The following is a 24,416-nucleotide window of genomic DNA, read 5'->3' on the forward strand; positions in this document are numbered from 1 at the left end:
CCTTTTTTGACGTGAAAAAAATCGATGAATGTTACTTTTGTCATTACATTTTAATTGAGAAAATATATAAAATAGCGTTCGAGGTTTTAAGGTTGGACAGCATAGTATTTAGATACTATTTTTATCATCTCAAATCCATAAATTTTTGTTTCAATCTTTCAATGCAAAAACTTTTTTAGATTCTCATCTCGAGTAAAGAATTGATCCGTCCGCAAACTCGGAGATACATACATTTCTTTCATCTTTTTTTTTTCTTTGAAAATTTCATTGGCCCGAATAGCGCAAGATCTTTTTGTGAAAATCGTTCGCTAAAAAAGCGTCGCTTCTCTGCGCGCGCCTGACTTAGAAACTTAATAACTAATTCAGACGAAAAATACAAGTAATGCAAATATACGTATATATCTAGATCCTATAATAAAAACTAGAAGTTTTCTCGAGATTAATTATATCCAAAATATATATTACCTAAGATCTGGTGACGATAGCGTGGCAATTAAATGTCCAGCGGTGCCGAATTCATGATCGTGTGGTGAAACAAATGTCTTTTATACAAATAGCTCTATAGTACATAAAATTTGATTTCCCCTACTATAGTATAGGTGTATATATATATATATATATATATATATATATATATATATATATATATATATATATAATATACATATATATTTATATTATATATTTTTATAATAGAGCTAATAAATAATAATAATAATTCTCTTAATAATCAGTTGTAATTTCTGTGAAACCCGCCTATCCGGCGCTTAAAATACGATATCGTTTATACGTTACATTATACGCTCTTCGCATTCGAAATTTTAAAAACCATGATCTCTCTCTCTCTCTTTCCTACGCCTTTTTCGTCTCTTCTCCCCTTTATGTCCACTTTACGTACTCTATATTCTTACTTATTAATGATTTACCATAATGGTGTGTGACGTGCTTAAGTTACTGGTTGCACTTACTGGTATCACCTGCCGCCAGAACGGGGAGTCGCGCTCTCCCCGGTGTGGCCGTAACTTTAAAAAGCTTATTAAAAACCCTCGTACTTAGGCTAACGAACGTTAATGTCGCGGCGCGCGGCGTCGTTTCATCGAGCCCGCACTAAAAAGCGCGCCGTACTTGGTCCGACACTTCGGTGTCGTTCCTGGACTACGCGTGTAAATGCAATCAGTAGCGTATCCTTGCATCCTTAAATCGTCGGTTCCTCGGATCCTCCAAGCTTCAAACAGCCGCGAAGGAAACCTCGAGGGATTTTTATAAAAGCCATAGGATTCCAGGAACCTCGGATTGTCGAGTTCTTAGATACGAATGTGAAACATGTGGCTCGAAATGATCATGCGACAACGAGGACAGAGGGAACCTTCTGCCTTCGTGAAAAACTTCCAGATACGCGCGCGTATGTATGTGTGTGTGAATATGTGTGTGTGTGTGTGTGTATGTATGTTATGTGTGTACACAGGAAACCTTGCGAAATTTGTCGATGTTGGACGTTCGCGATCATTTTCGCCAGTGTTCTCGCGAGATGGAACGGTAGCAGAGTAAAAATGACGATAATAAAAATGACAACAAGGACTACATTCGTTACCGCGATGACTATATATATATATATATATATAGGAGCCGCAATTAACGTCGCGTCTGTTTGGCGCGTCAACGGTTTTCTTAATAATTAACGCTTTTAAAGAAAACTGTTTCTAAAGTTGGAATGCATAGGGATGATACTTTGATGGATTTTGATCTTAATAAACGCCGCCAAAATCTGAACACCCGTAGACCCGTATAAATCCACTTTCTTAATTTTTCCTTAAATTATTTTACTCCTATAATGTGTTTATATTCAGATCTTTTCTCTCGCAACATTCTTAAGATCCAGGAGTCACAGATGATCGATTTTCAGGAATCTTCAGATATCCAGATCCAGCAAACGCTTCATGCAATATCTACTACTCACTTCTACGAGAATTGAGCGGCTATAATTCTACATTTTTTCGTAATTAATATTTATAATTAATAATTATTCGTAAGAATAGCTAAGCTTAGCTGTATCTGTTCGCCATAGCTTCATTTGCGAATTGGAAATCATAATTGTACTTTCACATAATTTCTTTTTTTTCTTTTTTTTTCATAAGATCGATCGATTGCCATCGGCGGTGAATCGAGACGAGAGAAACGATTCAAATTTTCAGAGTAGCGCTTCGAAAACGCGAGATTCTTTAATAGCGATGTACGATGAGATTCTCTATAAACACGTCTCTGATTCGTCGGGGATGACGAACGATTGTCCAATAATTTCTAGTTTTTTTTCTGCAACATTATTAGTAACATCACCGGCGGCCTGTGCGTCTTTTTCCCGTATAACGTTCACGAGCTTGAAAATTTAAGTCTCACGTGGCATTTAATCTCTCGTCTTCCCCATACCGACATCCCCTTTTCGACCTATGGCAGCCTCGAAACCTCAGCTCTCTTATGTCGCCTGCGTGGCTGTCGAACAAGCTGAACATTAAGACACATCTACACGGAGAAATAGAGTTTTGCTACTTTTTCTTTTTTTTTTTGGTTCATCTAACGAGCAAACAGTTTTAATTAGAGTTTATGTATATTTTATATAGGTAATAATTGTAATAATAATAATAATAGTAATAATAATTCGTAATATCAATTCATCCCAACAACAAGTTTAAGTTATCATCTGATAGTGTATTTTGTTTTTTTTCTCTCCCTTTCTCTCTCTTACCAGCCTTTTCTCGATTCGCTCTTCTTTAATCGATACTTTCTTCCGCATTAATATATATATCTCTGTTTATTATATATATCTTTATTTATTTGCTTTATATATATGTATAGACTGATATCAACACGTATAACATCGACCTTTTTTTTTATTTTTGTTAAATCAAGTTCTTGTGAAGAAAGTTGTGGCTGCTTCGATTACGCACGCCCGCTAATTACAAATTCTTTTTTTATACGTGACTAACGCGAACAAGTCACCGGATCGTGTTGCGAAATTCAACGACCGATCCAATCAGTCAATTGTCTTTCATTTAGGTTTCGGCGTTTTATCAGTTGAACGTGAACTATCCTGCGCTTCTTGACGCTTCGTCTTTAAGGAGGGCACGAAATTTCGAGGTTTTACCCTCCTTCGAGCTTCGAACTGTTCCGTGCCAGGTATTCGTTTCCTTTTTTCTCTTTAACCCCTTCGCTGCGAAGAAAGCGTACGCTTGCAGCGAGACTTTATTCGCGAAAGAATGTGAAATCGATTTTTCGTTAGCGAAAAAACTAATTGGAAATCTCCGTTTGTTCTTTAATATTCAATATCCTTTAATATTCAATTCTTCGATAGATAAGCTTGTACTGAATATTCGCTAAGAGAATATCCGATTGATTGACGAATAAAGTTTTGCTTTTTCCGTGTGTCTCTTTGAATTCAGGGTACAAGGAATGTTTAAAAATTTAATAATTCAAGGATTAATCCTCGCGTCACGATTACAATACACGTATCCTGGAAATATTTGCACCGTCAAAGATTAATATGTCTGTCACGTCTGTGAAAAGTTTCGAAAGTGTTCACTTACTTTTTCTTCGTAGAAACTTTGGCTAGAATATTTCGTGCAGCAAAAGGGTTCCCTGTCGATTCGGATATCATTTGATTTTCGTTTCTAAGTTTATACCAGTTTCTTCTTGGCCGCGTTCTTCCAAGTTTCCTTTCGAGACGGATTCACGCTATTGCTTGCACGTATACAGCTAAGGTCTTAATAGTAACTTTGCTATTTTGACGGACAGGGTATGTGTGTATGTGTATGGGTGTGTATGTATGTGGATGTGTATGTTTGTACATAATGCAATGAGCATGGATATCGAGAGAGCAGAAAGTTCATCGGTATATAGTTATTACAATGGAACGATAGAACTCGTGGCATTGAAAGTAGATATGGTCACGGAATGTCTTGCCGTTCCCGTAAAAAATAAGCGAATCAAACGAAATGGATAGGAACTCATTCTGTAGAGAGTTATGAATTGTCTTTATATAACGTCAGGATTAATTGAACGATATCCCTCTTCGACTTTTTTCCTATTCATTGCCATTCTGTCCTTAGTTTTTCTAAATGCGGAATACAATTATTTATTTCTTTAATTGTAATAAATTGGCTGCTTTTTATTCTACAGAATGTATATTTCCCTATTAATTTCTTTAAAAAATTATTCAACTCTAGAAGACACCATAGAGTATTCTCAAATAATTTTTAACTTATGATTTAAAGAAGATTTAAAGAAAGTCAAAAAAATTTCTCTCTTTTTCTGCCCTCGCGCATCCGCCATTCAAGATATCTTTTTTTTCTTTTTCCTCGCTAAATTTGTGTAACACACGAGACACCTATTTTTTATCAGGGATCGCTGTACTTTTAAGGTAGAGCTCTCTACCGCTTCCTCCTGTCTCTTTTCCCTTTCGCTCTATCTTTGATAATAATAATCGTACAAAAACTCATTCGCAAGCTCGCGATGCGCGCAACGTGCGTGGCAGTATTCTCGGTAAGTAGACAGTGTAAATACGATATGATACATAGCGGTATATCGTAAACCCTTTACGCGGAACGACGAAGGGTCAAGAATACGGTATCTCGAAGGGAACGATGTTATGTAAACGGGGTGAATATTTACCCCGAGATACGTCGGTGTCGATTCGATTTCATTAGAGGCACCGCGAATCAATACAGCGGCGACGCGACAATTATTTAAATCGATCAATTTCCGAGAATCCGAAGAAATTCGGAAGTCTGTGGGATCTATAAGCATCCGAGAATCCGCGATCCTGAAAAACTAAAAAACCGAGAATTTACGGACTAGATAATTTCAGAAAAATCTAAAGACATTTTTTGAGATCCGACAGAATCCAACGATCCAAATTCTGGGGATCCAAGGATCGAGGAGCATTTTGAAGAATCCTGAAATCGTTTCGAATTTCGAGACGGGAAGATCCGATGGATGGATCTGTTGTTCCGAAAGCGCTTACTCAATCGCTCTGTTAATTAATCGAATTGTTAACTGCCCGTTCGGTTTTATTGCCACCGTTAATCGAAAAGGACGATCGATATTATTGCGTTTGACTTTATTACTGTCGTCGCTTTAGAGGGAAAGGATTATCGTATTTTACGTTTACGATTAGTGTCGTATAAAATCGTAGGATTCCGCGAAGGAATCGCGAAGTCTTGTTCTCAATATTATGTGGAACTTTCTGATGCATTATTAAGTTCTTATTGTGGTTCTACGGAACAACGTATGAGGTCAAAATTAAATCGCGTAATTACCAATCGATCGATTATTCGATCGGTTTAAATTTGGTTTAAATTGGTTTATATAATAGAAGAGAAAGATAAATATTTTAAAACCATTTCCCGATTCAAATAACAATAGACAGAGTGGCGATCGATGGTCAAACCGCGATTTTATTTACACCTCACGCGTCCACTTGTTCGCCCGCTAACAGTCGTATGATGTACGGGATGCAATCCGTCGTTGCCCTTGTACTCGAAGTAGGTTCCTCGAAATCCTGCACCTCTCTCCCTGTCCATTTTTCTTTTCTCACGCCCCTCCGTCCCTCAATAAATTTATTTAGATTACTTGGTACAATTAACCATTTATTTGGTACGATTAACGTTTCTAACCCGTAAAATTGTCCCGCTACGTCCACGGACGATTAATCAATAAATAATAGGCTATCCTGACTTTTTTTGAGGCCGTGCGATCGCGAGTGCTCGGTCGTCCTTCCGTCGTTCCCTCGATGAAAGCCCCTCTCGTTCTTCGTGCAATCGACACGATATATCGAACGTCTTCCTCTCCTTTTGTGTCTTTCTCTCTCATCAACGAGCAACGTGTACGCGAACGAATCCGGAGATCTCTGGACCCCCTTGAATCTTCGCGTATCCTTCGATCCTCGCCGCTGTCCTCGGCTCGTTAGGTCCCTGGATCTTTGATATCGCGGATTCTCGGGTCTCCGGATCTTCAGATTCTTGTAACTCTCCCCATTCCCCCCCCCCCCCTACCCCCTCCCCGCCTCTCGCCTAGTCCACTCCGTAACGAGCGTCCGTAAGAAGTTGCGATCCAACGTCAGGACGATCGACCGTGCGCCACCTCGCGTTGCGTCATCGCCGGCGCCGCTTCTCGCGCGAGAACGATCGTAGACGGCCCCAAGGAAATTCCTAATAGACGCACCTGGATAGATGCGAGACGATGCGACGCGATCAGGTTGCTTACAACTGCCACTTGGCTATCAATATCATGATCAGGTGGGGCGCGAGATTGGCCAGCGACGCTCCGCCCGTTACCCGCACGTCGCTATCTTTGAGAAAGACGGTGTCGATCACGTGGATTATCCCGTTGGTGCACTCGACGTCTGGACGCACGACGCGGATTTTCTTGTTACCCTGCCACTCCAACTGGTAGCCTGGAAAGAAACAAAGAGCGAAAGAGAGATTGACAATGATCTCTAGAACCGGATGCTGGGGGCTAGTACAGGATGAGGGGGAATTGTGAGTAACTGAAAGCGCATTGCGATGCAAAATGCAAAGCTCTCTCGACCCGACAATCGCCCCGGGGGATCGTCAGATCTCGAATTAACAACATGAGAATGGATGGATACAATTCTCTACAAGTCCTAAGATAATGTGAGATGCTAAAGGAATAAAGATTTATGAATTATAAAATTGAAAAGAGTCTGAAGAATCTTAACGATCTAATAATATTTGAAAAACTAAACATAGCAATAGTATCTAATAATGAGAAACGGACACACAAAGGTGTCGTAAAACTGTAATCAAAATTTTCATTTGGCATATCGTTATCGTTAAATTCGACGATGCAGGAGTTACGAGTCGAAATTTTGCTGCTATTTTTAATTTCAAATTTTTTCACGTTTATATATCCTAAAAGATTTTGGCAAGCTTAATTTACACAAGAAAATTGACATTATATTTTAAAATAAACAATAAACCAATAGTTTCTCACTTAAAAATTTAAAAGGAGAACTTTCGATAAAATTATATGAAATAGTTTTAAAAAAGTATGATCTTACTGCTTAAAGAATAAAACTTAATGTTACATTGAAACTTAAGATCAAAAGTAGGAGAAAATTTTCGATTCGAGGTGAAATTTGTGATTCTAACGCCGTTTTCTTTCACATTATTCATGCATCTTTTTTTTTTCATTAACAAAGTCGTCTACCGAACTTTAACTTAACTTTAACTTAATCTTTTTCTCACCCGTGTGATCCTCATCAAATCTCTCGCGCAGAATCGTAAAACGGAACAGAGTTAAAGCGGCGAGTTTCGGGGGAAATGTTTCGGAAATTCGTTCGTAGGCGAGAGCGAATGACCGGATGGGCATGTAGCAATTAGCGCCGGGGATAATCAAGGAATTTGCATTTAAATGGTCGAAAGGTGCATAATAAATCGCTCGACAATTCCGATCCATAATAGCACGCGTATTCGATTCCGGTTTCCGCGTCCAACGCCAAGATCGCCGATCCTTCGCAAGACGACATATTTGTCGCGGAAAGTTTTGCACCGATGTCTCGTTCTCGACAACGTGAAAAATTCTGTACATACGCAGGTATTCGTCATGTTCCGCATCGAAACGCGGTGAAAAGGACTCTGTTTATGAAGGTCTGCACACACGCGAGAATTTCCTAGACTTCGTGCGGAAGTGGACGTTGCACTTCGCAGCAGTCCGGAAACGAAATCCTTTCCGTAATCAATACATGTCCCTCTTTACGTGAAAAGTAGCCGAATAGTGGGGACTCGATACAAGTTATTTGCTGCCTCAACAATTTTCAAATCAAATCAAACGAAATATTGCGTTAAAATTATACTTTCGTTTGTTGAAATAGTGCAAACCGTTTCATTTATTTAATCATCTAATTCTAATGGACTCATATTAGCGACATTAATATTAGCGAGCGTTACTTATATTTCGCTATCGACCGACATAACAAATTACTACATCTCTTATTTCGGTGTTAATACGATAATGAACTGGCTTTTCACGGTTTAATATATAAAGCACAATTAGGCATTAAAAATCTCTGTATGATCGAAAATCTATCAAATAGTTTCTTCGTCTTGTAAAATAATTGGCGTCTTAAATTAAAGGAAAGTGTAAGCGTTATCGGAGAACATCTCTCTCTTTCTCCCTTAAGATACTGCATTTGCATGTTCTTTGCGGACGAAAAGAGTGACATCCTTATTCCACACATTACGCGAACACGTTTGCGATTGTCTCTCGGTGCGCAATAAATAGAAATCGCGAAACCGACGAGAAGGGTGGTTCTCCTCATTCTCCCCGCGACAAAAGTAATGATATCCTATTGCTGTTGTTGTAGCAATTAATTTACGCGCAACAATGAGCGTACTCCTCGTTGTAATTAATTCCACCGTTCACAATGAGTATTGTTGCCCTCGCCGCAATTAATACGCTTTTGTTTCTCGCGTAGCGCGTGTTTCGTGCCACCTCGCTCTCTTTCATGTCGCCTTCTCTCTCTCTCTCTCTCTCTCTCTCCCTCCCTCTCTTTCTCTCGATTCGGTGACTTTTGACCTCACGCTAAAACCCCCGAGAGTACCAGCTGCAACTATAACGAAAATTGTCGCCCACAGGCGTAAACGCGTACCATACATAGGAGTGAAAAATCGGAGTGAAAATCTCTCGTTTTCGCGAACCGTTCATTGTATATACACGCGCACACTCTTATGTTATTTAATAGCGAGTTCGATCGTGGAATGCTGTGAAGCAGATGCTCTCAAACGTCGGAAGTAATAAAGGCGTGTTCTCGGATAAGAGACTTGAAACATAGAGTTTGAGAACGTCTGCGCAAAGTGACTGCGATGCATATAATTCGATGAATATAATTGAAATAATAAATCAAAATAATTAAACCAAGCATCGACGGCTCATGGCTTGTCGCTAATCTCAGTGCGAACGAGGTTTATGCAATCTCGCGCCGTGCGAAGTTCGAATTTTATCGACGAAGTATCTTCGCCTACCCCACGTCAGATCCTTTTCGTATACGTAAGCATAGCGTAAAGCATTGAAAAATCGTACGTCAGCGTAAGCGTAAGCTTGGCGATACGATCACTCATAAGCTAAATCAGAACGTTGCAGCATCCAAGGATCCAACGATTCGAGGGTCTAGCGAGTTTGGCAGTTTGGAATCCAAGGATGTAGGGATCTTCCTATATCTTCGAAATTCTTAGTCTTTCGAAGTACCGTGTAATGATCCTTGGAAATTTTTAATAAAAAAAACAGAAATATTTATATCATCAAATTTAAATATCAAGGATACAAGGATTCAAGAATATTCCCAGAAATTCTGCGGCACACGTACTTAGACATTCACGCATTTGACTCTCTTAAATGAAATCAATGTATTATCACTGATAAGAAGTGGTTTTAGTTATAAATATTATACTGAAAACAGTGAATCTTCATTGATAAGAATCAAGTAGTGATAAGAGTGTGAGTGATTTTTCAGTGAGAGTGAAATTTTACTGTCGTAGTTAGTGAAACGTAAGACGGCGGAGCAAACTGTGAGTTCTTTCACTGAAAATCAGTGAAATATTCGGAGAAGTTTCGTCGTTGCTTGAATCGATATTTTCATTGATTCAGTTTAAGAGAGCAGAGTTCAAGGATCCGACAAGATTAAAAGCGAACTTCGCCGGAGTGAGTTACGCACGTAGTTTCGTCCTCTCGCGCACACACGCATACGCGTAACAAAACGCACAACATGTACGCGCGAGTGTGTAACGCGGTGCGTAATAAAGGGGTGCGCTCCTTCACACTCAGTAAGTGCTTGCTCGTACAAAGTGAAAGCGCTCGTGTCATCGACGACGTTTAAAGACACTTAACTCAACTCACCGGATGTTTCTGGACGGATTGCGTTTTCGTCGTACTTCTCATCTACATGTAATCAGACAGCAACCAGGTTTGAGAGTGTCGGTGACAGGTGGTAATGTGACGTAACGACGGTTCCGCGACGACGAGAACAATCACGTGGCAGACGCGACAGTCGATCTCGATAGAGCGTTAACGTTTAAGCGGGCGTTTCGTCGCCCGGGAAACGCGCGCGTTCCTCGACGGGGAAACTTTCCCTAACGCATATGTACTTGGCGAATTTACACATGTCTAGTTTACGCTCGAATGAGAGATCTCGCGCGCGTCAGACAAACGAAAATTTACGCGTCAGACTACCGACACCTTGAGGTAACGTATAAGAGATATATATTTTCTGTGCGCACAAGTACAAGTATACGCTGGTTACGTGTGTGCGTTACGAAATAAAACTACTCACTTTCGCCGTACTCCTTAATGCGAATCTTCAGACTGTCCCTGATCGTCGTAAGCTTGATGGTGTCGTTGCTCATCTCTCTCAACTTCGCCATCGTATACGCCTGGTCCGCTATTACGAGATGCCGCTCCAAGATCTGCTTCGTCTGTAAATGAGTCATACGTGTTTATGATTAAACGCAGTGGGATGTAATTTTTTTTTAGTAAGTAACTTTTTGCGCTCGCGTATTCGTAGTACTTAAGAGTTTATGAATTTAAGGACTTAAAAAATGCAAAGGTACGGTCATTAAAAAATTTAAAGATCCGAGGATAAGATAACGAAAGCCTCTGTACGATAGGAACAAATTTGAATATGAAATCTATGCGACATGTGCACTTAGGAAGATTACTCACGTGATAACTGTATTCGGGCATGAAGAGTTTCTTGACGGCTGACGGAAAATTGGTCGACGCGCGGATCCAGGCATCGTCGTGCGGGGCAAAGTACGTAAACCGCTTCGTCGTGTCGTTCAGCTGATCGTTGAAGCTACGTCGCTGGCCCAGAAAGTACGTCGAGCTGAAAAAAGACAAAGGGAAAAAACGTGCGACGATTAATTTCACGCTGATAACTCGAGAAGAATCGCAAAACGATTTTAGAGACGGTAAATAACGTTATAATGTCTCTCATCCGCGTTGCTTAAATCGGTTTAATTGAATCGTGCGGGTTATAAGCACCGGGGAAATTTTTCCGAGGCAGGGGATTGCGAATAGATCGCGGTAACATCGTGATGTTTACTCTATCCACTTCCCAGAGCTCAACTTCGCGCGCTGCCTCTTACGGGATTAATCCGCTCTCTACTACCCGGTCCTTGATCTCTCTCGCGTTCTCTCTCTCTCTCTCTCTCTCTCTCTCTCTCTCTCTCTCTCTCTCTCTTTCTCTCTTTCTCTCTTGCTCCGCTCTTTGTAAAGCCGCCGACCTCGCTCTCGTCTACCTGCGGAGAATGCACCGTCTCTTCCGCGGATATCAATTATAATTTTAAATTAGGAGATAATCCACGCAACGCTTTCTTCGCGCGGAAAGCTGTCGACGGTATGACGGAGCACGATTGTTGGCCAGCTATTTGGATCAACGTGCATATACGATCTTCTTCCGGAAAGAGAAGATCCTCGGTTCTCCGTTGTTGCAATTCGGACTTTGTAAATCCTAGGATCCCGCAGGTCATTAGCATTCCTTAAATCTGTCGGTCGTTAACCGTGATTCGTGTGAATCTTGAGATCTCTCGTTTGCAAATATTTAAAAATTATGACTCTTTGACATTTTCGAAATCTTGTATTTTTTTAGATTCCTAATATAAAATTCAGTGTCGATTCTTCGCCGATGCTTGGTGTTTCAACTCCTTAAAATAATCGTTCCCGGGAGTCCGGGCACCACCGGGAGATCTCCGAATAATCGGCTTGCTTTTGGATCTTGGATTCTCTCGATCATCTGATCTATAGTCGGTCCTTCGAATTCTAGGGCGACGATGGGACGCTGGAGTTAAACGGGATAGGTCTGGATGTACGAAGAACCCGATATGTTCCAGGCCGGTAATTTCGCCGAGTGAGTTTATTTGCTTTTTGCATGGCGCTTCGAGTGCCGGTCGTTAAATTGGACAAGGAGGCAATATCGGAGCGCGGCAGGCGGGAACGGAGGGCCCGGTTACGAATTTAATAGGTCAAACGTGGTGCCCTGTGGAACTATTCAATTCCAGGCGTAAGATTCTCCATGATTATAGTTTTTACGTCGACGATACCGTCGAGCCGATGGGTTGGCGGTAATTGAAATTGAGATTTGTTGCGTTATTTTAATTAAATTCGAACGAGAGGAGAGCGGGGACGAGGCAGAGTGGATGAATCGTACGCAAGAAAGAAAAGTTTGCCGGAGTCACGCGCGATGATAAGATTTTCTTTCAGGAATGGATAAGGCGGTGGTAGCAGCGGTGGTGATATCCCGTGTGAAGATCGTATCTACATACGGGTGGGAGTTCATATAGGTAGACGCTTATAAGAACGAACACTACCCTCTTGTAATTATCGAAGATAGAGACACTTGCGAAAGATAGAGATACTTATCTCGTAAAAAATTAATCGTTCAGTATATCACTTTGTCGCGCGAATTTTAGAAATTTTAGAAACTGAGGTGTAATGATTTACATAATTTTTCTATTCATGTTACTAGAATGTACATAAAATTAAATACTTAAACTTAAATGAGAGAAAGAGAGAGAAGGTGATTGATAAATAAAATTAAAATTTGATCTCAGATATCAAAATGCATATAATAGATATTTTTTTCGTCTTTTTTTTTTCATTTAATACAACTAACGCTTCAATGTTTCGAGATCTTTCATAAGACGAGAGTCGATGATCCGGAGTCGCTTAGCATAAAGATGAATAAAGATGAAGGAGAGGGGGAGGGAGACTTACTTGAGCATAGGGTCGGTCCTGAGTTTATCGAGTACGGTGGTGTAGGGGACCCCGAGCAACCTGTCGATTATGTGAATAATCCCGTTGGTGGCGGCGATGTTGGCAGTAATGATGGTAGCGTTCACGCCGCCGCCTTCCACCGTGACAGTCTGGTTTCCCCTCGGGCCTTGCACCACGTTGAAGTAGAGCTTCTTCCTGTCGGCGGCGGTCGCTACCTGCAAGAATTTACGCGGAAGCTCTGTGAGGGAATGCTTGCGACATGGCGACGCGTGACTCGCGTTAACCGCCGGAGTCACGTGCTTTCAAAGAATTACATTACACGTTGAAACTGCTGCGCAAATGCAACCAGAAGACAAGGGAAGACGAGTAAAGAAGGAGCTTCTGAATAAGAAGAACGCACAGAAAAGATGCGAAGGGCTTCGACAAACGAGTCGATTCTTCGAAGGCATTTGAAAACAATCTGTCAATGAATTTTCTTAAAACGTGTCAAATCTGTTCGAGATTATGATTTATAAATTCGATAATTTGTATATAATTTGGAGAAAAATACTTGTAAATTTCTTGAAATTTGGAAAATATTCAAAGAATCGAGCGAGCGAGAAACTTGAGATCGCCTTCGGAGAATTGGCATAAGTCGATTTCGTGCGTAAATACAGGAGCAATCGTGTACATATATTTGTCGCAGTCGGAGAAAAGACGAGGAATTAAAAGTTATTTGCGTTTCCATGCTCGAGAATTTCCCGCACATATACATACACGCATGCACAAGAGTGGAACGAGGAAGCAAAGTTTCGACGTTAGGCAGTTAGATACAAGTTTCGCACAGAGTTACGATTGTGCGTGCACGTCATCGCAAGTACACAACATACATCAAATACACATCAATAAATATCAAATATATCAATCTCACTAAAGTCCGCAAAAAAATCGACGAGTCATGTTTTTTTTTTCAGGTTGTTGTTATTAAGACGCAAATTGCATCCCTGATATTTTAATCGTGTTATCTTAATAAAATAATTCGACGCAGTTATCGTAAGGAATAAAAATCGAATCGTCGAATTATATGGTCGCGTTTTTAAGACTGATATAAAAAATGACAGACACACCTTATCTCTAACAATAGCGTATCGATTATTTCGCGATTACGAGAACATCAAAGAAAAACCATCAACGGCGACAATCTCCGGAAGAAAATGACGTAACTGCGAACCTGGAGCGTCCCGGAACGCATTTTCGAGTGTGCGATCTGCTTTCTTATCGACGGACGCGAAATTTGATCTCGAAACGAATCCCTTCGATCCGCCGGATTATCCGGACGATGCGCCGTACGTAGTCGTTCTCGGCAGTGCGCGAGCTTTTAACTTGCAAATATCGTCCGGATTGCAAATCGACGCTCTCCATCCGTCATCCCTCCGTCCCGTCTCTTTCTTTCTCTGTCGTCGATGTCAGGACGGAAAGCTCGGCATAGAGAACGCCAAGAAGCAACGATCCCCTTTCCGGCTGATCCAGTTCTCATGAATTCCCCAATGTGCACTCAGAGTCACTTCCGGTTACTTTCTTTTGACGTTTATCCGCGCGCCTGAGATTCTCCGAGCGCAGAGGCTGGGAAAATGTGTACGTGGTGTCTCAAAAAAGATATCGGGGGTATATTTTCGAAGCTATTTGAGGTCGATTTTGCTTTAAATTGAAATGTAAAACCGAGATTCGGAGTAGTTCTTCTCGGACAGAAATCTAAAAAAGGTCTTCAGAGCCTGTGTTCTGTATTTATTATCATTCTTGCGACTTTAGATTAATCGATAGAAAATTTTAAAATTCTTACGTAGAATAAAATTACTAAATCTAAGTAAAGATATCATCAAAGTAATTCCTTCATTCTAAAAATTCTCTTGATTTATTTCGATCCTGTTGAATATATAATATATATTAAAATTTGTTTTATAAATTTATCTCGTTGTTTTAGCAAAAAAAAAAAAAAAAAAATACTACGAATAAATGAAATATTTCGTTTTCCGTGAGACTAATTTGAAGTTGTAATCTTCTTACAGCTATTTGAAGCGGAATACTTTTAATTTTATGAGAGATAAAAAAGGGACTTTTAAGTATTTCGCGATTGGCTTTTTGATAAGCGCTCATTATTTCCGATATGTTCAGGCAATTAATTTTTTATTCGTGGCCTACCTTTTCGACACTTGCAGTTATGAATTAGCCGCGTGTAAAGTCACATCGCCGTTGGAACTTTTATTTGCGCGAGAAATGATGTTGAATAAATTAATTACGAATACGGGTCGTAACGGAATAAATCACGCTACTGAAACAGAAAAGAAAAGCAAACGCGCGAGACGAGAAAGAGATTGAAATTGATTTATCTGTCTTTTTGGATTCACTCTGAAATCCGCGTATTTGTATTTCATTAATAACCGAAAGAGTCGGAAAGTCATTATATTAAATTTTATTTACCAAAGACTGCGTTTTAATTAAAACATTTCGTGATCGTACAACTTAAATACGAAATTAAATCGAGAATTTCTGCGAATTAAATAACAGAAAAATATAAAACATGTATAGATCCAGAGAAGTCTGACTAATGATTTTTTAATCAAATACTCGGTTATGGACATCGAAATGATATTTGAATCTTAAACCAATATTCCATGTAAGAATATGCATCAAGGCGAAGCGATATTCGAACTCAACACTTTAATAACGCGTGCGTAAAATATAGAAAGGGAAAAAAGTAAATTCGCAGGGCGATGGCGAATAAAATTGAATAAAACTTTACATCGCGGTGCCTTCTCTTCCGGGAGCGCTTTATCATTTCATCAGCGTACACGAGAGAGTCGCTCTTTCGAGACGCGCACGCCTGGACGCCGCGGGGTCATAAAGCATGAAAGCGATGTAAAACATATCTCGACGATAAATTAGTGCGCGCTGGCGCACTGGTGCATGCGGTGCTTAATGCAAATCAGACCGGATAAAAGAAAAACAAGACGGCATACAGAAAGAAAGGCGCATATGTCTGGCGCGTAGAACGCATCGTGTCGTGTGTGAGTTGTTGCACGGCATGTTTTTTTTTTCACGAGGGGGTTGTTTGCTTATCATATCCTCGGACAGGGGTTATTAATTATTTTCTCTTTCGACCCTGACGCGCGCGCAGCTTAATGCAAATTGGTCTTGTTGCGAGTGAAGGAAAAAAAGAATCAAACGTGAATGAAGAAAAAAAATCAGATATTCTTTGTTTCTTGCGGCAAAAGCGGATGGCATGAGAGATTAATAAGGTAGCTAGAAACGCGTTTCGCGACGTATGTGGTAGACCTCAACGCTTTTGTAACTTGGCAATATTGTGTGAAGGCTGACATCTTTTTCAAAAAAGACTAACAACTATTGTGGAACGTTTCATTACATGTGAAATGGATAAAATTGAATACAATAGCGTGGAGTAAGGGAGTAGTAGTTCTAAGAAAATTGTGGGACAATTTTCGCATAAAATGCAGAACTTTATATGCAAAAATTGTATTTAAACAATTTGTTTATTGATATAATAGTATGTTTATTTCGTTGCAGAAGAGCATTATTAAAAATTATTTCAGCATTACACACAATTCGAAATTTTCTCGAAATTTTCTCCATGTTCGGACCTCCCTGCATACAATAAGAAGAGAGCACTTTTACGAATATCAAGCGAATGTACTTTTAAATATTTATGTTTTATAAGCTCAAACAGTCTTTCGTAGAAATATAAAGTAAAGATTAAGATATTTCTGTTTAGTTGAAACGTGAAACATCAAAAATTTCGGATTAGCTAATCAGCTAATCCGAAATTATTATCTATATTTTATAATTATTACACGGATTCAAATCGTTTAGTTCGAATGACTGGCGGAAAGCGGATTCGCCGGCAGAATTGGCATAATACAGTACACTGGCGAAGGCTCTGAAACATCCTAATCAACGATCGGTCACGCAGCGGCGGTCATGCGAAAATGTCATGCCGCGCAGAAACTACGTTGTTTCCGATTAAGAGCGATTTACCCTTTGTTTACCGTGATTAATATATACACCGCGCTTCGTACTGCATGAGGCACAAGCAGCGTCAATATTGGTCCACGCATGTTCGTACAGCGTGCGCGCAGTAAATAACAGCCGATATTGCCGATCGAATCGCCGTAACTACCAGCAATTAGCGAATCGGTATTAGCGCACCTGTTCGTTGCGCTTTTATGATAATCCATTCGTAAATTAATTGATAACGCTAACTCGACCTATCGCGACCTGCTCGTACCACGGTGGCGTCGCGCAATAATGTTAAATCGTATCGTCCCGTCGTTTCTCATTTTTTCCGACGAATTTGATAACGGATTTGATAAAAAAAAAAGGACCGAGAAACCGTAACTTCTCGACCGTTCTGATATAGCAGGTTGCGGTAAATCGAATGATTGAAACGATCTCGCTGACTTTACAACCATCATCGTCCTTTCTGTCATCGCTTTCATACGTTCGGCCGAATGTTTATTTATACTGATCGAACGTTAATTTATTAAAGAGCAGACGGAGTAATTAAAGCCAACATACCATATCGACGCTGCTGAATGATTGAAGCGACTCGATGGATATTGAAGTGTAATTAGCTGTATCGGAGATTTCGCGTAATTGCGTTCATCGGGGCTCGATGTAGATCGACGTTACGGTGTGAGCGAGATACCGACGAGTTGTAGCACGCTAGATAACGTCATAGCTTATAATTATTAATATCGGCGATCTCTTTATTTTTTTCTTCAACCATCATCGAACTCGTAAGTTTGCTTTCCCGCGAATCCAACTTGACGAGGAAATTAACGTGCGCGCTCGTTCACCTCCAATAAGGATACGATATCCGCAAACTTGATGCTGCGATCGATCCGATAATTGCGAACTGCCGCGTATTTTTGGAAAAAAAAAAATGTTCACGCGATTCCGTCTTTGATTTTAACATAAACGGTTTTTTTTAATTTTATTTTTTATTATTAGATCCGTCAAAAAATTTCGAAGAATTTTTGTCGCGAATATTTCTTCGCATTGCTAGGACGCAATGCGAACTTCGTTCCATCATAGATTCGCGAACGCGGTTAATATTCATTGTTATCTTAAGTCAAAGAATGGAGAAACGAATTAAATTGCGAGAGACCGAGCGCTCGATCGTGTAACGTTTTCTTTCTGGAAAAGGATATTTTCTCGTCATAAAGTTTATGCAGTTCGAAATCAAATTCCCACGACCAACTGGATGCAAGTTCCGGAAACTAAACTGCGAAAAGCGCGGCGTTTCGCGCACGCGAGACTTTCGAAATAATACATATTATATCGGAAATGCAACCGGCTATACGGATATCGTAAACAATCGCGAAGACATGTAGGATATATCCCGTGTCGATGAGAAAGCGAGGATCGCAGGTATCGCCGGAAAAGGCGGGACGCATTGCCGTTTTACATTTCTTTCGCTTTACGAGTTTTCCCGCAGGATATTAAACAATTTTCACGTTCCGTAGAATAAGAAATTTTATTGCCCGATGATACTTAATTATTCCGTTTCGCACACACACGCACAGTTTTGGTTCTCATTTTCTTTGTGAGAAAAAATATTACAATTATAGTGAAAATAAAATCGAAGTTAAAATATCTTTGAAAAGTGCGAAAACAACATTTTCTACGGGAATATTTGTTATAAGACATGTTTACGAGATATACGGAAAGCTTCGCTGAATTCAATTATTATATTTAATTGATCTGTGTAGTAAGTTTTTTGATTAATTCGGAGATAATCTTTTTAAGAAAAACTTCGATTAAAAGCTGCTTTTAATTCAGTCAGAATTGCCTCTCCCTCTTTTACAGTATCGCATAAATATTAGCAGCGCGGATTAATATATCCGATATTACATTCGTTTGTTTGAAAATTGCAATCGAGATAATGCGACGGATTTTCCATAGCACGTTGGCGTATTTTCCGACCGAGCATTTACGTGACGCGATTTGCTCGGTATTTTCTCCCTACTTGTGTTTCATCCCTTGTTTTTTCGCGATCTCGCGAAGCGCGATTAGCTGGGTACGATTTTTCACCGCGGATTTGCGAGATGTATCGGCGGCATCCTATAAATTCGACAGTGTGTATAGATAACGTACGGGCAAATCTGTGCAAACAATGTTGCAAAGCCAATAAACTCAAATCCATTTCGAGAACGTTTCAGGAAGAAATTTATTGATTTTGCGCGAAAATAATTCCAACGCGCTCTTCTTTTTCTCGCGCATTTCATAAATTATTGCGTCCCGCAGGAAGCACGTGCCACGTGTGTGCATGTTTCTTTTTTGCTTCACGTGCTCGTATCGTGTATTTGACTTGATATTTGCCATTAAGCTCGAACATCGAACGCGATATGGATGTCGCATTAATAACGGTAAGATTAATATAATAAATCGCGAGCGTCGGTGAAAAGTGATGCGCGTGAGCGATTATGCCGTCACTCTGTTGATTTTCTCGGCGCTTCGCAATTACGATATTTGCCGGTTTCTTGTCGTAATTGAGTTCTCGCGTGCATTAACGAGACGTTCTCGACCGCGTGGAAAATGACGAGTATGATTGATAGAGAGGATAACGGCATTGTATATCGCGATCTATCTGTAAAATGTTGGTGTGAAGGGAACGGCGACAACTGGTCGAAAAATTCATCAACTTGCGAGATAAATAAACGATGTACTCGGTCGCGAGAATATAAATATACAGAATATATGTGATACATATATAAATATATAATCTCGAATAAAGAAAGTCTACATTTGCAATTTCACCCTTCGTGCGAAAACGCTGTAAAAATAAGCGACGGGAAATGCGCGGGAAGGAGGACGAGAAAAAGAGCCGAGACGGAAAATTGTCGAGAGTTTTTTGTTATTCCGACGAAAAGTTCCGCCATGCTGATTGGATGATAATGAGTCTCGAAAAGTGCGAAAACGAACCGGCGATGCCGGTCGACTTTGAGCAAAGTTTAAGAGCGGAACAGCTCCGGCTCGCTGTTATGACGTCAGGCGTCTCCTACTCTTTCCCTAACTTTTTATCTTCCAATCCACTTAATCCGAGAAAGCCGAGTTTCCTTATCGCTCGCGCCCAGGTGAGCTCGCTATCGTTCGTCCTCGTCGTCTTCTCTCTCTCTCTCTCTCGAGGGGAAACTCCGCGGCTTTTCGCAAAAATACGCAATTATCGTTACATCGTGTTGCCGACGAAACGGCAGAAATCCATTCCACGAGGCTGTCGAACCTTCCCACAATTTCATTCGTACTCTTCCCGATATACGGAGTGACGGAAAAGTCAGCCGCGTTGAATATCAACACCGATAACCGCGTACATTTATAATTCGCTCTCTTAAATATCCCGAACGATAGGAAGTTTCAAGAATATATACGGCATTACGAAATAAAATAATTCACATCCTCGAACGTCAAATCCCGTTTGTGAAATTTTAATACGTGACTTTCCGATCACCTCGTATATCGTGTATCGCGGCAAGAATAGAAATCTCTTTGGGCGTTCGATTACTAAAGCTATTGGCGAGACGAGATTTATTGACGCTATCGATTGCCAAATACCTAGCGCGGCGCGTTAGTGCTGGAAATGTTAACTCGCATTCGTTTCGTACTCGTAATACGCTCAACATCGAAAAACGCATGAAAGCGGACAGTGCAAATGGATACAGACAGAGAAAGGAGAAGATTTTACGAACAATTTATGCAAAAAACATTGAAAGCAATATAAATCTATAATTACCCCCAGGTTTGACTTCCCGCTCAATGGTGTCTTTGGAAAAAACGAAAAGAAGCGTTAATCGATGTAATAATATATATTCGCGTGAATGATTGCGCTCATGTCGCGTTTTCATGCAATATATCCGAAGAAAGATTCTTCTCAAATGTAAGAAGTATCAATTTATCGATATTTAAAACTTATATCTTTACATACACGCACACACAAATTGTCATTATCATAATCTATCTTATATATATTTATATACTTATAGCCTGTCAATAACAATGGCATAAGCTGAATCAATATTTTATCAAATATGATAATATTTCATCTATTGTAGGATGTAAATGTAACTTCAAATGTCAATCTCGACTTGTACCACGGTTTTAGATTTTATCATCGTGTATATATAAATGCAAAGAAGAAAATGAGACTTACTTGGCTGACGCTCTTATCCTTAATATTGTCGAGGGTTAGTTTCTGCTTGACGTAGTGCAGCTTGAGGATCTCTCTGATGCGTTTCTTGTCCTGCAGCATCTGCTTCACGCCCGGCTCCTCCAGCGCCTCGTTGCTAGGAGCGAAGAGGGTAACCTCTCGCAGGTAGCTGATGGTGTTCATGATGTCGTCCCCGAAATCGCGGATGGTCTCGTAAAACTTGTACACCGGTCCGTCCTCCTTTTCCTATACGGATAGAAAAGATTTCTGTCAATCGGTTACGCAGTGCTCGTCGCGCCTCGATTCCACGAGATGCTATGTTTCAAGGGAAAATAAAATAAAACACAAACGAAAAAAGCAAGAGAACCGTAAGAAAAACAGAAAGGGGAGACGTCCAAAGACGTCGTCGAGATTATTTATAAAGGACGGGAGAATCGATGGCGTCTAACATCGGCTCAAAGTCATCAGCGTTTCATTATGTAATAATCGGAATGAACGTCTTTTCGCGTAACGGAATTTTACATGAACCGCATCGAATCCAGACGCCATTAACTCTCCACAGAGAAACACGAAAAGCGACAAAAATAAAAAAGATCGGAAAGGAGGTCCGGAGAAATCGGAGAGTAAGGAGTACAAGTCAACGCGCGGCGCGGCGCAAACATCACGAAGTGAACTCTTGAAGTTTCCATTGCGTTCTCGTTTTCTATGAATTCCCGTAAATTGATTCTCGTATATATTTGATCGCTAGCTATTTTCGACGAGTTATACGAGCTGTATTAGTTGATTGAAATCCTCGTTGTAAAAGTACAAAATTCGACTGAATTCTGACAGAAACCCGCACATAATTTGGAAAGAACGAATAAATTCTTTGTATGGAGACGACAATTGTCGCTGGAAGAACGTTAAGAGATTCCCGAGAGATCACTTAAGATAAAAAATACTTGAAATTCAGAGGGTCGGTCGCGAGGACGGAACAGTCGCAATTAGACTGACGTAATGAACTTGCAGCTTCGTGTAACTCGCGCCGCGAAGAGGAGATGAAATGAATTATTTATGGGAAGAGGACAAGGTAAGGGAAAAGAAAGCGTGACTGGGATGTGACCGTTAGTAGTTTACGGAAGTGGCAACATTACGTGACACACATATAATCCACTATCCTCGTCTCAATTACTCGGAGTGCCAATTGTATTTCTTGTACAGAGGAAAATCATGCGACGCGATTAAATTACGAAAACTATCTCGTACAGACTAAAAGAAGTAAATAGTTTTGACGGAATTCGACGGCTAGTAGAAGCGAGGAGAAACAACGAAATACAACTTAGAAATTCTTGATTATAAAAACGCATAAACTGATCTTGTCAAATTTTAACATATATCGCGTAGTTTTCCGATAATACTGTATAAGAAACTAAATGATATCCCGCCGTGTAACGTGAAGCGCAACATATCAACACCGAGCACACATAAAAAAATCATCGATAAAGATACACTGAGATAATATCAGCATCTTTTATCAGAAATGTTAAAATGACATGTTGCATCATATTAGAAAATATTCTCGATAAGAAGTTTGTCTCTGTTGTTTTTACATAATATAATAAAATTGCAATTTTAAAATAAATTTGTCCTAAAAAAATGTCTTAAAAATAGAGATAGGTCGTAAATACAACATCATTCAACAAATACTTCTTATTCTAAAATATACGGTGCTCTTTTGAACTGAAGATTTTTTATTTTCTGTAAATTATGTAGAAGACAAAACATTTTGAAAATCTTGAAAAATTTAAACGTCTAACACTTGACGGGGAATGTAGTTAAAAAATAGATATCGCCTTTTTAAAAATCCCAGTGAGAGCAAACATAGAAAATACGGTGTATTTTTCGTAAAAGACACGAGATTTACGAGATATTGTAGAAAAGGACACATAGAGATTTGAAAAACTTTGAGAGATAAAAGAAAATAACGCAAAAGTTAAAATGGACATTTCCGTTTCCTCGTACAACTCCAGTCGGATCGGATTATATCATGGGTGGAAAGAAAAGTGAAAAAGTAATTAACGAGACGGCAGTTAGCCATTCACAACGCCCGCAGCTTTTCGACGTGATTCTCGGTGTTCATAGACGGGCTTAATGAGAGAGAATGACCGGAAAGTAGAGAAAAGGACTTTCGACGCAAAATAGAAATGGAATCGCACGAGAAACCAATAAAATACACAAAATCCCATTAGGTCGGAAAATTACTTTTGGATATTATTGATCTACGCAAACGCGTATAGTGGAAGAGAGGAGTAATCTTTTTGGATTTTTCTGTACCATCGAAAGAGAATAGAAGTACCTTTTTTTAATTTGACATAAAAGAACGAAATTGTAATATTTTAGAATCAAGAAACAAGGTAGAGTCGAGCGAAAAGAATCGATTTGATAATTTAAGATTTGTTTCGATATGTTTATAGTAAGCGCGAAATTACACGATTCTCGACGCGGCTGGTTATTAAAGAGATAGGAAATTTTTTTTTACACTCTCGGATAGCGAGGAAAAATCCGCGGAAGTCATTTGTCCCCTTTCCCGCGTTCGCCGAATGCTGTCGGCATTTCCCTCGTGGCACAAATCCCTCTCTTTTCCATTTTTCTTCCTCCCTCTCTTCCATCTATTTATTTCGCCTTCCTTCTCACTTTCCCTTTTGTTCTTTTTGCTCGTCTCCCTCGTTAATATCTTTTAATCTTTACAGGTTCGTGAGGTCCCATGGAAAAGCCGAGAACTAACGAAAAGAGGGGGATTAACTAGGCATCTGAAGGTGTTGCGGGAGAAAAATATTGACACAAGGGTAGAAAAGAGAAATGAAAAAGAAATGGAGAGACGACGGGGAGAGGGCGGACAGAATCTTAACGGAAATCGATCGGCGATCGTTAGCCGGGCTATCTGTCCGAACGAACGAAAAAGGCGAGTTTAATAACGATACATCGCTACTGCTAGGGTTTCCTCTATGCCGGGATAAATTAATAAAAATGTGAGAGGGCGAGAGACGCGCAGCGCCACGAGACTCGCCCTGTGCGATAGAAGATTAAGAGGAGAGGAAGAGAACTGTTCTCTTCCGCAACTTGAAATCGTATCGATCGACGAACGCTCGTTCCTCTGTTTTTCTCAACCTCTCGTCCGATTACGTTCTTTTGTATTCAGAGCATCGAGCCGTGAAGTTGTATACGTGTCGACAAAGTTTTCGTTCTGCACCAGAAATATATTTTGAAACACGGAACTGTCTGAAGGAACGTGTAGCTGAGATTTTCACTGATCCTTTGAGATATCTTTGTGTGATCTTTAATTATTCTAAGGATTTTAGATATTTAGTTAATTGAGATTTCGTGAATCAACAGATTAAGAATAGCGATCCAGAGAGGTATATTGGGATATTTACTATTTTTATTAGAGAGATCTTAGAAT

The 24,416-nt window shown here is 40.0% G+C and overlaps 1 protein-coding gene across 4 annotated transcripts in view; it reads right to left on the reverse strand.

Moving 5' to 3' along the window:
* Positions 1–6,053: 6,053 nt before the first annotated feature.
* Positions 6,054–24,416, reverse strand: part of Fas1 (fasciclin 1) — a 216,280-nt gene continuing 197,917 nt past the window's right edge. For 2 of the 4 annotated variants that reach the window (XM_070293293.1, XM_070293283.1), the window contains exons 8-14: positions 20,981–21,223; positions 20,564–20,593; positions 12,781–12,995; positions 10,729–10,891; positions 10,340–10,481; positions 9,907–9,948; positions 6,054–6,445 (exon numbers count right to left, since the gene is read on the reverse strand). In XM_070293293.1, the coding sequence (XP_070149394.1) occupies positions 6,252–6,445; positions 9,907–9,948; positions 10,340–10,481; positions 10,729–10,891; positions 12,781–12,995; positions 20,564–20,593; positions 20,981–21,223 (1,029 nt within the window). In that variant the 3' untranslated portion in view covers positions 6,054–6,251. The remainder of the gene's footprint in view (positions 6,446–9,906; positions 9,949–10,339; positions 10,482–10,728; positions 10,892–12,780; positions 12,996–20,563; positions 20,594–20,980; positions 21,224–24,416) is intronic. The other 2 variants (XM_070293301.1, XM_070293311.1) reach the window with 2 other exon arrangements.

This window comes from Polyergus mexicanus, unplaced genomic scaffold (genome assembly GCF_030449975.1).
Source record: "Polyergus mexicanus isolate NDT 795.1 unplaced genomic scaffold, iyPolMexi1.0 SCAF_1, whole genome shotgun sequence".
NCBI lineage: Eukaryota > Metazoa > Arthropoda > Insecta > Hymenoptera > Formicidae > Polyergus > Polyergus mexicanus.